Here is a 15,000-nt window from a genome sequence, read left to right on the forward strand (position 1 = left end):
CGCTGGTCTCGTAAGATCAGCTGCCCTTGAGTTCTTGTTCCTCTGCCCTGCGTGTTGAGCTTGTGTTGCTGTGTTGATATTTTACTCAATGAGAGAACTTGGTATCAAAAGGCAACGTCCTGCGTGACTCTATCCTCCCTATCTGTCTTTTAAATCCGTGCTGCATCCTTTCGGCGATAAGGTGATATTTACAACCATCCGGACCGGATATATAACGGACATACACACACACACACACACACACACACACACACACACACACACACACACACACACACACACACACACACACACTCACCACACACACACACGCACGTACCCCACCCACCCACCCACGCCATTAGCCCCCAGTGCAAAACACCAAACTCTGAATGGCTTCCAAAGAGTTCACCCACAAGGCCGACGCGCTTCTATTTTCTCCTGTCAAAACAGCTTGGCACCTGTGACACCGACGAGACCTGCGCGCGCACCTACGTGAGCGAGTACGAATACGTGGGCGGTTACTACGGAGCGTGCAACGAGGAGCTCATGTTGCACGCCCTTGTTGCAGAAGGACCGATGGCCGTGGCTTATATGGTTTATGATGACTTCCATAACTACGAGGGAGGGATCTACCATCACACTGGTTTCAAGAACGATTTTAACCCACTTGAGGTACGGTGCAAATAACCCCCTGAATTGCCCAAAAGGACGCTTTAAAAGGTCTTTGGGCAAAAAAGGAACTTGTTTTGATTAAGCTTATGTTACCAGAGATATTATGCTCGTGGAACCCGACAATAACTCGCATAAAACACACACACACACACAGACACGTGCTTAAAGACATACAAGCTGTGGGAAACTATACACTAGCACTCCCTGTGTTTACGCCCGAACAAGCATTATGGGGATTGTCCTGTAATAACGCATGATTCACACGGCGCCGAGCCCCCCTCCGAATATGTTGAAATCTCGCCCACAAACCAAATTATAAAAGCGGGTACATTTTCTTCTGTAATTTCTGTTTATAGAAAAGTTCAGGTTTCATGATTCATTTCATACTTGTTTATTTGTTTATTCAGTTATGTAACTATCTGTCTGTTTATATATCTATTTATTTATCAAATAATGTATCAGCCTGACTTTTTGGGCATGTATTTTTCGTTACCGAATTATTTATCTCTATCCACTGTGTAACTATATATTTGTCTATTTTCTGCGCGTTCAGCTATTTGTTTAACTGTCTCTATAGCTATCTATTTATCTATATATCAATCTATCTATCTACTTATCTATATGTTTGCCTATCTATCTATCTATTTATCTATATGTCTGTTTATCTATCTGCCCTATATATTTACCTACCTATCTATCGTCTATCTACCTATCAACCACTTCCACATTTTATCCATCCATTCAACTATTCATACACATTCATATTCCACATCATCAGTCACAGCAATCTCTCCATCAGGTGACCAACCACGCCGTCCTGCTGGTGGGCTACGGCGTGGACAACGCTACTGGCGAGAAGTACTGGACGTGCAAGAACTCGTGGGGCGCGGACTGGGGCGAGGACGGCTTCTTCAGGATCAGGAGAGGAAGCAACGAGTGCTCCATCGAGTCCTTAGCTTTCCATTCTACGATTATTCCTTAAGAGGAAAAGAGTGAAGAGTGAAAGAAATTGGTGAAGAAAAGAGGATTGATTGGTGTATAGGATACAGAAATAATAAATTTATGAAGATATTTCGAAGAAAAAAAAAAAAATGTTGTTTACGTTTGTTGACGTCACATCCTGCTTCTCCGTCTACTTCCAGTCTAGAACTTCCCGTCGCTGCCTTATCCTAATCCCCAATCCTTTGCTATCACGACCAATCATTCTGGTGGCATTCATCTCGACCCCTAAGCCACCCCTTCCCAGCTCCCGACGGTCCCACCTCTCAGATCATATGAATTAAACTATTTAGACCAAATTTATTCGGATAACCCCAACCGCCAGCTGTGTCTGGGGATCTCTCCGTATCCTGTATCCTTCTTTGCTCTCCTCGTTTCTCTTTTTCTCCTTCTCGGGCTTCTTCATTTTTTCTTTATTTTTGTTCTTGTAGTCTCTATCTATCTCTCTCTTTCTGTTTGTCTGTTTCTGCCCCTGCTTTACCTCTTTCTCTTTCTCTTTCTCTCTATTTCTTCGCCTGTGCTTTACCTCTTTTTAAGACCTCTTAAAATATTGTTTGCTGTGTGTTATATGTTTATATTAATAATTGGGACTCCCGAATAGACATATTGTTCACACTTAATCTTGAAACACTCTAGATATCATACTGATCTTATATAACAACTCTCTCTCTCTCTCTCTCTCTCTCTCTCTCTCTCTCTCTCTCTCTCTCTCTCTCTCTCTCTCTCTCTCTCTCTCTCTCTCTCTCTCTATCCCTCTCTCTCTCACTCTCTCTCTCTCTATCCCTCTCTCTCTCTCTCTCATAAACACACACACACACACACACACACACACACACACACACACACACACACACACACACACACACACACACACACACACACACACACACACACACACAAACACGTGCATACATACATGCTTTGCACATACATGCTATGCATGCACCCGTCACATTCCCTCTCCCTCCCCACCCCCTTTCCCCCTACCCCCCCGACACCTTTCCTCAATTCCAGGTTGACATTCAACCAACTACTTCCGGAGTGCCAACTTCCGCATTGGAAATACTTCCTCTCGTCAACGTCTTCCTTAATAACCGATTCATCTCGCGAATTAATCTCATGAGCACCAGGTGTCGCTCGAGGGTACACACAGTCCCCCTTCCTTCGACACGTGAACAGAATACAGTGAAATTCGTTATAATGCTACACGTTATAAGAATAAGGCCCCGTCAAGGTCTATTCTGAGTGAAGGCACTTTTGTATCGAAGGCAGAGACAACAAGATAATGAAAGCACTTGAGGTGTTTAAGGAATAAATAAAGAACGTGACAAGAAGGCATATGTTGGCTGTGGGCTGGCAACTTGACAGGCAGGCGAGTTTTCTTGCTTATGCGTTCTATATAGACGAGTGTCATCATGTGATGCTGTCTCTTAATTTGCATGAATATATACATATATATATATATATATATATATATATATATATATATATATATGTATGTAAATATATATGTATATATATGTATGTATATATGCATATATATATATATATGTGTATACATATAAATATAAATATACGTAAATGTATATGTATATGTATATATATACATACATATATATATATATATATATATATATATATATATATATATATATATATATATGTGTGAGTGTGTGTGTGTGTGTGTGTGTGTGTGTGTGTGTGTGTGTGTGTGTGTGTGTGTGTGGCTGTGTATATGTGTGTGTGTGTGTGTGTGTGTGTGTGTGTGTGTGTGTGGCTGTGTATATGTGTGTGTGTGTGTGTGTGTGTGTGTGTGTGTGTGTGTGTGTGTGTGTGTATCTGTATGTCTGTGTGTCTGTGTGTGCGGGTCCTTGTTTCTACGTGTAAAATAACATCCATTTAATGCATATATACCCGCAAGTTACTCATATATACAGTACATGCATAGGGATTAATTTATGCATATATACACATGTATAAATGAATGAAGGTAAAGGTCATTCCAAATAGGTTTTATTAAGCAATCAGTCCCTAACAGCTACAATTAATATTCCAACTCTGCACATTGAGCATTTTCAGCCAATTGCCTCCCATTAAACTTTCATAACAAATTTCGTCATTTAAACATAAAAAATGGGGTGGGGGAGGGGGTTATGGTGGAGGAGGGGGATGGAAGGTAGTGTTGGAGAAAATGTGATGGTGGGAGAAGGTGTTGGTGGAGGAAGAGTGACGGGGTGTTGGAAGAGAGGAAATGAGGGAGAGAGTGTTGGAGGAATTCAAATGAGGTAAATTATGTTGGAGGATTATGAGCAGGGGTGGGGATGGGTGATGGGGAACGGTTGTTGGAGGGAGGAGTGTTGGGGGAAAGGACTGATGGAGAAAGGGTTGTAAAGAAAGATGGAAAGGAGTGTTGGGGGGGGGGGGGGGGGGTGATGGTTGGAATGGGTATAGGAGAAGAAGAAAAACAAACAAACAAACAAACACAGTGACGGAGTATCGAAGAGAAAATGAGGGAGAGGATGATGGAGTAAAATGCAAATGAAGTAGATGAAGCCGGAGGAATACGAATCAAGGAGAAGGGGAGGAGAGGGGAGGGGAGGGGAGGGCAGGGGAGGGGAGGGGAGGGGAGGGGAGGGGAGGGAAGGGGAGGAAGTTATAAGGAGCGGTTTGGGGGAAGACGGGAGGGGGAGAGGGCGATGGGGAGCGATTGCTGGGGCGGGGGGGAGGGGGGAAATGGCGTAGGCGGGTAGGGGGTGGGGTGTAAGAGGGGGAGGGGGCAGGGGTGGGAAGACGACATCTGCTTCAAGAACAATACGTGACCTTATCGAGGCTCCGACGTCGTGATAGAAGCTCGAATTAGTGGAAAAAAAAAAAAAAATTGTGTAGGAGGTGAAGTAGGGGAGAGGTAAAGGGAGGGAGGGGGGTGGGGTATGATAGGAAGGAGGGAAGGAGGGGGGAAGGGAGAATAGGGGTAATGTGGGGAGAAAGGGAGGGAGGGAGGGAAGCAGGGAAAGAGGGAGGGAAGGGGCAATGGGTTAGGGAGGGAGGGAGGGAGGGAGGAAGGGAGAATGGGGTAATGTGGGAAGGAAGGGAGGGAGGGAGGGAGGGAGGGAGGGAAGGGGCAATGGGTTAGGGAGGGAGGGAGGGAAGGAGGGAAGGGGCAATGGGTTAGGGAGGGAGGGAGGGAGGGAGGGAGGGAGGAAGGGAGAATGGGGTAATGTGGGAAGGAAGGGAGGGAGGGAGGGAGGGAGGGAGGGAAGGGGCAATAGGTTAGGGAGGGAGGGAGGGAAGGAGGGAAGGGGCAATGGGTTAGAGAGGTAGAGAGGGAGGGAGGGAGGGTGTAATGTGTTTTTGTCTGTTTGTTTTCATAATCAGGAATATTGTTTCGTTGTTATGATAATTGTTGTTGTTATCGTTCGCATCACTGTAACCATTATTATCATCTGTCATTATCATCATCATCATCATTATTATTATTACTATTATTATTGCTATTATTATTATTGTCATCTTTACTATTATTGATATCATTATTATCATTATTATTATCATCATTATCATTATTGCTCTTGATATCATTATTATTATATCATTATTGTTATTACCATTATTATTATTAATACTATTATTATTATTATTATTGTTGTTGTTGTTGTTATTATTTTTTATCATTATTATCGTTATTATTATTATTATTATTATTATTATTATTATTATTATTATCATTATTAATAATAATAATATTATTATTATTATCATTGTTATCATTATTATCTTTATTTTTATTATTATCATTACTAATATTATTATTATCATTATTATTATAATTATCATTATCATTGTTATTATCATTATTATTATTATCATTATTATTATTATTATTACAGTTATTATTATTATTATTACAGTTATTATTATTATTATTACCTACAGTCATTATTATTATCATTATTATTATCCTTATCATTATCATTATTAATATCAATATCATAGTTATTATCGTTATTATCGTTATTATTATTAGTAGTAGTAGTAGTATTAGTAATAGTATTGTTATCATTATTATTGTTATTATATTAGTACTGTTATTATCATTATCATTATTATTATTATTATCACTATTATTATTATTATCGATATCATTATCCTTCTCATTATCATTATTGATATTAATACTATAATTATTATTATCGTTGTTATTATTATTATTATTATTATTATTATTATTATTATTATTATTATTATCATTATTATCATTATTATTATCATGTTAATATCGGTATTATTATTATCATTATTATTATTATCATTATCATTAATATCATTATTGTTAGTATTATTGTTTTCATTATCTTTATCATTATTATCATTATCAGCATTATCAATATTATTATTGTTGTTGTTGTTATTGTTATTATTATTATTGTTGTTGTTATTGTTATTATTATTATTGTTGTTGTTATTGTTGTTATTATTATTATTATTATTATTATTATTATTGTTATTATTATCATTATAATTATTATTATTATTATTATTATCATCATCATCATCATCATCATCATCATCATCATCATCATCATCATCATCATCATCATCATCATCATCATCATCATCATCATCATCATCCACATCAAAATTATCATTAACATTATCAGTATATGAAAATTCCACGTATAACACTTTTTCCTCATCATGATTACTAACGCTTTTCCTTTCCCTCGTCATGACCGAACAGCTGATACAGTTTACACCTCAAGTAAGACACGGTCGATAAACAGCGTATTTGTGTTTATAGCTAACTACAATATTTGTTATTAATGTCAAGGTTAATCTTAAAACGAAATATCAAAAATCATACTTGGACGTACAAATAAGCAAATTATTTGTATATCATCGAAACTCGAGTTGCATTTCGAACTATGCTCATATGAAAACGAAACGTTTGAAAAACAAAACAAGAATTCATTTTCCTTGACAAAGAGCACGTGCCCATAACGACAAAGAAAAACAAAAAAATCTACTATAATAATTGACAGTTTCCTCATAATCTACAAAAATGACAAACATTATCGTGTTAAAGACATAACAGAGAGACAGTACAAGAATCACGCAAATAACACTGGGTATAATAACAGAGAACTCGCCCGTGATCTTCTTACCATCTGCGCTATATTATGTAGAGACGGCGACACTTTAATAAGATAAACTTTGCCGACATTTTCCCCCACTGTGCAAAGAATGGGTGACAGGAAATTGCATACACTCTAATACACACTTAAGTAAGATCACTTGAGTGCAAAATACATGTTTCTTGTTTTGGACTTGATTTATGTATGTTGGAGTGTTTGCCATTTTCTTGGTGAGACTGTGACATGCGGGAATACATTAGGAAACAGAGGAACAGAGGTGGAAGAGACAGGGAAGGGATGGAGAGTGAAAAAGAGGGAGATATGAGAGAGAGAAAGCGAGAGAAAGAAGAAATAGATAATCAGATATATAGATAAATTGTATACATACACGCACATACACACATATATATCTATATATATATATATATATATATATATATATATATGTATATATACACACACATACATATATACATATAAACATAGATTGAAAGAGAGAGATAGATGGAAGGGAGAGAAAATAGGACTCAAAAGTGAAATATTTGTGTGCTTGTTTGATCTTTGTCTAGACTTCTGTGTGTCTGTTTATAAGTTTACCACAAACAAAGGTAATGCACTGGAGAACACAGATTACAATATCGACAAAATACCACCTTTTCCCATGCAAGTGTAAAAAAGGCTACCTAATCAGGGCAAACATATAAACACACCTGCATGTTTCTCACGACCAAGGGAAGCCTTACGAAAACCGAAGCTGATATAAAGCTCGACGAGAGAGGCATCTCCTCTGGAAAACCCGCGACGATGTTGGTGAGTTCTCGTTCTTTCTCCGTCGGCCAAAAGGCGGGATTTTGGGTGTTATGCAATCTGTTTTGTTCAACTCACTTTCCAAAATTATGGAATGCATGCTGTTGATATATATATATATATATATATATATATATATATATATATAATAATATATATAAATATATATAAATAAATGCATATATATATATATATATACATACATATACATATAAATGCATATATATATATATATATATATATATATATATATATATATATATATGTATATATATGCATATATATATATATATATATATATATATATGTATATATATATATATATATATATATATATATATATAGACACACACACACACACACACACACACACACACACACACACACACACACACACACACACATGCTAGATATAATATGAGCACTCCTAAGCGGGCCAGATAACTCCACAAAGGAATCCCTTTATAACGTATAAAGACAGAAATATAAGATTCATTCAACGCACTAGAAATATAATATGCGCGACTTTCTTCAATGATAGAAGGCTGGTTGAATCAAATAAAACACAGGTGGGTCTCTGGCAGCAAATGGGCTACTTATTGACACCATGATATAGGACTTCCTTGAATGTTTTGTGCACTTTCTGCTGAAAATGCCTAGAGTATTTGTGGATGCTGAAATCACTATTCCTGATTTTTTTTATTCTTCAGTTTTGACGATTTTTGATAGATATTGATCACTGTATCACATAATTTGACAGGTCAAGCTATAGCCATCAGATTTTGTAATTTGCTTTTTGTTTTGCAGGCTGCACTAGATTTGGGAAACGTTACAGTCAAGTATCAGGATTTCTGATTTAGTCAATTATTTTTCCTTATTTACAAGGCCCCAAATTTATATTCCTAGACACATACCTCGCCACAGATTTAACTGAAATCTCGTAGAATGCTGTAAAAGGAAATAGAGTGAGGTCTCAAAATGTCCTTCAGTAATGGTACTGTTGAACGCAACTAGCTTCTAAAGAATTATAGGAAATATACTTGAAATTTGATAAAATTTGGTTCTCTCTATATTTATTTCTATTTATCTATTTATTTATTTTTGTTAAATGGGTCAGATCTGTCAGCCACAGGAACCTATTTAAAATTATATGGAACTTAGTGTACAATATTTTATGTATATATGTGTGTGCATATCATTATGTATCTCCGATCAAATTACTTCAAGGATATAAAAAAAAATAACCCTGGTTCCATTATCGCGACATAATCCAGCTGCAATAAAGATATGATATTTGTTGTAATCTATCAATCTCCAGATAAGCATAAATCACTCCTGAATTCTCTTGATAGACGAGATGGAGATAAATTGAAGTAAAAAAAACGTAATATTAAAAACTGTGTGTGTGTAAACAGACACACCTAGACATGTGTACATGCTCGTTGATATGTCTGTGTACATGTGTTTGCTGTTATTTGGGTGTCAACGTTATGATCATCATCCTGAAGTCATTAGCCTGAATCTATATATCCACAATCATCAATAAATATCATCTTTTCAGTTCCGTGGTGCTGTGCTAGCCGTGTGCCTCGCCTTGGCCTGGTCGGACACGCCGGCCAACTGCCTGTACGAGGACATCCGCGGCACATGGACCTTCCAGGAGACGGAGCGGTCGGGCGACAGCAGCCTCAGCTGCGACGAACTCGGCCCCGTCGTCCACACCAAGACCTTCACCCTCAGCTTCCCCGACACCGCCACGGATGAGCTCGGGAACGAAGGCACCTGGACCATGATCTGGAACCAAGGTTTTGAGGTGAGGTATTGGAAATGTTGCCTTGCGATTTCCTATAAAGCTCAATGAACAAAGAGAGCTGTAGCTATGTAGTTTGGCCTGACGCGACCTCTCTCCCCTTAAGGTTAACATCAACGAAAGGTCATACTTCGCCTTCTCCTACTACGAGGGTGACTTTACCTCGGCCACCTCCTACTGCGACCGCACCTTCAGCGGCTGGTCACGTGACAAGACCATCAGGAACTGGTCCTGTTTCTCCGCCCAAAAGAACACCAGGGTAAGTATGGCCATTTCAGCTTATACAAACTGAAGCTCCGGTTATTACGTTGAAAGTTCATTCATATGAATGAACTTTCAATCTTATCATATCCTGTTTCCTTTCCCTTTCCTATCTATAAAACTTTAAACTGCATTTTTAATTTTTCCTTTTGCCCCTGTTATCCATGTTATCTCATTTTCCATTATTTCCTTTACTCTTATTATTTTCTCTTGATCCTAAGGTAGCCCCCCGCACGTCCAGTAAGGTGACGCAGCCTCTGTCGAAGCTCCACAAAGCCTACAGAAATGACGAGAAACTTGTGTCTGACATCAATGCCGCACAGACCTCTTGGCGCGCTAAGGCGTACCCAGAGCACGAGAAGTAAGTAATTTTATTTTTGTTCTGACAAAATTACGATTATGTAAAGGAAATAAAACAATTTAATTGGACTTCTTTTCTGTGTGAAATATTCTTTAATGGGAGTATACACTAAAGATGATCAGAAGAGTATTTTTTTCTTAATTTCATTCTTTAATCCGGAGGGAAGTGACTGCATTCTAACCAGTGTTGCCAAACTAGACCGCAAAAAACTAAGAACTTATCAAAGCATTCATAAACTGGTTCGTGCAACATTAGGGTAACGCCTCTGTTTGAAACCTGTTAATTCAGTGAAGGAGAAGAAGACACTTCAGACTATTATGGAGTTGTGTCAATGCACTTCACGGACATTGCTTTTTGTGAGATGTTTACAGAAAAAGTATCAGATGAGATTCAACAGAATTTGATGTTTGTCTGATATACGTTTCATGGAAATATCGTTTACTCTTTGTGAGTTTGATGAAGGTACGCTGTTGATTTAATGCGAATTTGATTTAATTATTATTGATCACATGTAAATCTAATGAAATACTGCTTATCTGATGTGAATCCGATCAAAATATACTTGACTTAATGCTGTTTTGATATTGCTGATACCAGCTATAAGACAAAGGTATCATTCAACCCATTTGATTTTACGCACGCCAAAAAAATCGCAGGCGTTGCTTTGACACATACACTCAGATTTTCATCCCTGTGATTTTTACAGTGACAGCATCATCTGTTTATCCCTTTTTCTGTCTATCTATCTACTTATTTGTCTATCTACTTACTTATCTAACGATCTGTTTATCTATGTATGTATCTATCTATCTATTTATATGATTATTTATCAGTCATTCCATCAACCTACAAGCCACTCGCTGCCCGCAGATTCAGCCGCTACCAAATGTTCCTCCGCGCGGGAGGCCCCGGCGCTGTCCTCTCCAGCCCCCCCTCCCCCGCCCCCGCGACCCCCGAGCAGAAGGCCCGCGTCGCCTTCCTGCCGGAGAACTTCGACTGGCGTAACGTGGAGGGCGTCAATTACGTGAGCGACGTCAGGGACCAGGGAGGATGCGGCTCCTGCTACACCTTCGCCTCCATGGGCCAGATCGAGACCCGCCTGAGGATCGCCACCCGCAACCAGCGCCAGGACGTCTTCTCCACGCAGGTGACGACGCGCTTCTGTGCAGGGAGCAGGGAGAGGGCGCGTGTGTGGATTAATTTTATTTATTAATTTATTTATTTTCTTAGGAGGGGGCTAACCTTTCTCTAGTCTGGCTGGGCAGTCAGTTGATTGTCACTCAAGATTTTGTTTTGCATGTGAGATGTTATGTAACTGGAGTTTTGTTTTACTTGGAGTAAAATCATCTTGTGCTTGTTTAATTGCGCAGTTATTTACAGTGATAGAAATGGATTTAACTGGAACATGAATTTGACCCAATAGCAAGACACCGGATTTGAGTAGAATGTTTGATAATAAGATGTATTGTGCGTGAAGGAGCATTGCCTTAAGTAATTTTGTTGAATGTAAAATCACTAAAATTTGAGTATTGCCGACATGTATTTTTTTAAAATGAAGAAATAGGAAACTTGAAACCCATATCACTGTCGCTGTAGGTAGTTAAATACACATATAAAACTGTATATATCAAATCGTTTGCTCTTGGAAATAGCCATAATTAATTTCCATCACTAATATCTAAAACTCATCAGCATTTCCAACCAACACTCGTCATTCATTCTTTCCTACCGCTCCTTCTAATCCTTTACCCATTTCTTTCTAAACATCCCTCCTTATTCTTACCATCATTTCCACCAAACGCTACCACGCCTTCTCCCCCAAACATGACCGGCCTCGCTCCTCCACTCCCTCACAGGACGTCGTCTCCTGCTCGTCCCTCTCCCAAGGATGCCTCGGAGGCTTCAACTACCTGATCGCCGGACGCTACGCCATGGACCAGGGCGTCGTGGCCGAGGAGTGCAACCCTTATACCGGAAGTGTGAGTTGAGGGGGAGGAGGGAGGATAAGGGAGGGAGGGTGAGGGAGAGGGAGAAAGTGGGAGGGGGAGGGAGGGAGGGGGAGGGAGGGAGGATAAGGGAGGGAGAGGGAGAAAGTGGGAGGGGGAGGGAGAGGGAGAGAGTGGGAGGGGGAGGGAGGGAGGATAAGGGAGGGAGGGTGAGGGAAGGAGGAAAAGAGAGGAGGACAATGTGGGAGTGGAAGGGAGGGAAGGAGAGAAGGTGGGAGGATGAGGAAGAGGGAAAGGGAGAAGGGGGGGGGGGAGTGACGATGAGAGGAAGGAAGGGGAGAAGGGCAGAGAGTAAAGGTTGGAGGAGGAGGAAGGAGGATAAAAGGGAAAAGAGGAGGGAGGAAGGGAGGGAGAAAGGGATAGGTAAGGTGGGAGTGGAAGGGAGGGAAGGAAAGGAGGTGGGAGGATGAGGGAGAGGGAAAGAGAGAAGGGGGGGGGGGGGGGGTGACGATGAGAGGAAGGAATGGGAGAAGGGCAGAGAGTAAAGGTTGGAGGAGGAGGAAGGAGGATAAAAGGGAAAAGAGGAGGGAGGAAGGGAGAGAGATAGGGATAGGTAAGGTGGGAAGGGGAGGAGGGGAAGGGGAGGAGGGGAGAGAAAGAGAGAATGAGGATGGGAAGGGGCGGAGGGTGGGGAAAGGGAGGGAGGGTGGGGAATAGCAAAAAGTGGAGGAGAAGTTTTGCTATATATGTAGGGAGTATGAGAAGGTGTTAAGGAGAGAGAGAGAGAGAGAGAGAGAGAGAGAGAGAGAGAGAGAGAGAGAGAGAGAGAGAGAGAGAGAGAAGAGAAGAAAGAAACGAAAGAGAAGAATAGATATATATGTATAACCACATTGCAAAAAAACAAAAAAAAAAAACATAAATACACAGATAAATAAAGATACATGACCAAACATACAGACATCCCTCCACGCAGGCAGACACAGCCCACACGCATACAAACCCCCAGACAAATTAAACAGAGAAAATCACCGTCCCCAATCCCTCCTCCCCAGGACGACCTCTGCGCCACCGACTCCAGCTGCGCCCGCACCTTCGTCAGCGACTACTCATACCTGGGCGGCTACTACGGCGCATGCAACGAGGAACTCATGTTGCAAGCGCTCGTGGAGAACGGGCCCCTGTCTGTGTCCTACATGGTTTACGATGATTTCTACAACTACGACGGCGGCATCTACCACCACACGGGTTTCAAGAACGACTTCAATCCGTTCGAGGTGAGGGCTGTTGTGGTTGCGTGTGTATTATGATTGTAATTTCGTGAATATTATTATAATTTCGAAGTGAATATTATTATAATTTCGAAGTGAATATTATTATCATTTCGAAGTGAATATCATTATAATTTCGAAGTGAATATCATTATCATTTCGAAGTGAATATTATTATCATTCCGTCGTGAATATTATTATCATTTCGTCGTGAATATCATTATCATTTCGAGGTGAATATTATTATCATTTCGAAGTGAATATCATTATCATTTCGAAGTGAAGATCATCATTTCGTCGTGAATATCATTATCATTTCGAGGTGAATATTATTATCATTTCGTCGTGAATATCATTATCATTTCGAGGTGAATATTATTATCATTTCGAAGTGAATATCATTATCATTTCGTCGTAATTATCATGATCGTTATGTCGTGATTATTGCTCTTATTTCGTGATTATGTTTATCATTTCGTGAATATTATCATAAATCTTGATTATTATTATCATTTGATGAATGTTACCGTGATTTCGTAAGAATTAGTATCGTTTGTGATCATTAATATAATATCGTTACTAATCATGGTAATTAGTGTCGTTTCGTGAATAGTATCATAATTTCATGGTTATCATTGAGGTTTATTATTATTTTCTGAATTGCCGACCCGGGAGTCTGTTAAAGAGTTCTGATTTTGTTTTCTTTACCGATCGTCGAAAAAAAAAAAAAAATGCTGATAATTTGTATCGTTTGGCATTTGTAGCAAATACATTCCTTCGTTTATATTCGTGATTCTCATAAGTTTATTGTACAAGACAGAATATCATTCAGTGCACAGGATGCTGTTTTTACCCGTGAGTGAAATAAAACAAGTAAACGCAGTATAGTTAGTTATACGTATTTAAAAAAGCATGAAAACGAAAAAAAAGTGAGTGAAATAAAACAAGTAAATGCAGTATAGTTAGTTATACGTATTTAAAAAAGAATGAAAACGGAAAAAAAAGTGAGTGAAATAAACAAGTAAACGTAGTATAGTTAGTTATACGTATTTTAAAAAGAATGAAAACGAAAAAGACGAAAAAAAACAAACATAGGGCGAAGGAATCCCGGTTTTCGAGTCAACAACGTTTGGGCGGCTATAAGCTCCGACGACAGAGGGATGTGACGTAATATATCTTCCACTTTCGTTTGTTTTTCGGTGCTTTTTGGTCCTTGTCTGTCTTTCCTTGCGATAACATTGAAAGTCGTTTATTTATTTATCTATTTTTTAATTCTGAAGCATCTTATTGGTTTTAAGTGAATATATTTGTAAGTGTTCGTTAATATATATATTTTTTAATCACGCAAAAAAAAAGAAAAAAGAAAAAAAAGAAATCGTCTAACATGAGGGGGGGAGGAGGGGGATAGGTCGAAGGTCAGGTTAAGATTCACAATCGGTCAAAGATCAAGGTCAATGAATAAGGTCCAAGTGAGCAGTGTTATTATTGTAACAAACCTTAAGTCTGGTAACAAATTTTGGGATCAGGCTAACAGCTGGAGTTCTGATTCATTTTCGTTTTTTTCTTCTCGTTCCAACAATAATTCAAGCAGTTCTCATATATCATAGATCAAAGTCAGTCGCCAAATGGGGAGTTACAGCGAGGCATCAATAATAATAATGCTGATGTTAATAAAATCTGTCAGGGGTCTCAGAACACAGAGGAAGTCTCGTTCGAAGGGAAACTCGGATTCAGACAGTGGTGTGAACTTTTGAGAAAACAA

General features: G+C 39.2%; 2 protein-coding genes across 2 annotated transcripts in view; both read left to right on the forward strand.

The window, feature by feature from the left end:
* LOC125027227 (dipeptidyl peptidase 1-like) overlaps positions 1 to 1,726 on the forward strand; it is a 21,916-nt gene extending 20,190 nt beyond the window's left edge. Inside the window, exons 6-8 of the mRNA XM_047616180.1 lie at positions 1 to 10; positions 433 to 654; positions 1,454 to 1,726. The exon at positions 1 to 10 is cut by the window's left edge and continues 113 nt beyond it. Of these exons, the coding sequence (XP_047472136.1) occupies positions 1 to 10; positions 433 to 654; positions 1,454 to 1,636 (415 nt within the window). The 3' untranslated portion in view covers positions 1,637 to 1,726. The remainder of the gene's footprint in view (positions 11 to 432; positions 655 to 1,453) is intronic.
* A 5,758-nt stretch (positions 1,727 to 7,484) lies between these two features.
* LOC125026766 (dipeptidyl peptidase 1-like) overlaps positions 7,485 to 15,000 on the forward strand; it is a 9,587-nt gene continuing 2,071 nt past the window's right edge. Inside the window, exons 1-7 of the mRNA XM_047615360.1 lie at positions 7,485 to 7,595; positions 9,154 to 9,405; positions 9,509 to 9,661; positions 9,885 to 10,024; positions 10,895 to 11,171; positions 11,881 to 12,003; positions 13,023 to 13,244. Of these exons, the coding sequence (XP_047471316.1) occupies positions 7,500 to 7,595; positions 9,154 to 9,405; positions 9,509 to 9,661; positions 9,885 to 10,024; positions 10,895 to 11,171; positions 11,881 to 12,003; positions 13,023 to 13,244 (1,263 nt within the window). The 5' untranslated portion in view covers positions 7,485 to 7,499. The remainder of the gene's footprint in view (positions 7,596 to 9,153; positions 9,406 to 9,508; positions 9,662 to 9,884; positions 10,025 to 10,894; positions 11,172 to 11,880; positions 12,004 to 13,022; positions 13,245 to 15,000) is intronic.

This window comes from Penaeus chinensis, chromosome 7 (assembly GCF_019202785.1).
Source record: "Penaeus chinensis breed Huanghai No. 1 chromosome 7, ASM1920278v2, whole genome shotgun sequence".
NCBI lineage: Eukaryota > Metazoa > Arthropoda > Malacostraca > Decapoda > Penaeidae > Penaeus > Penaeus chinensis.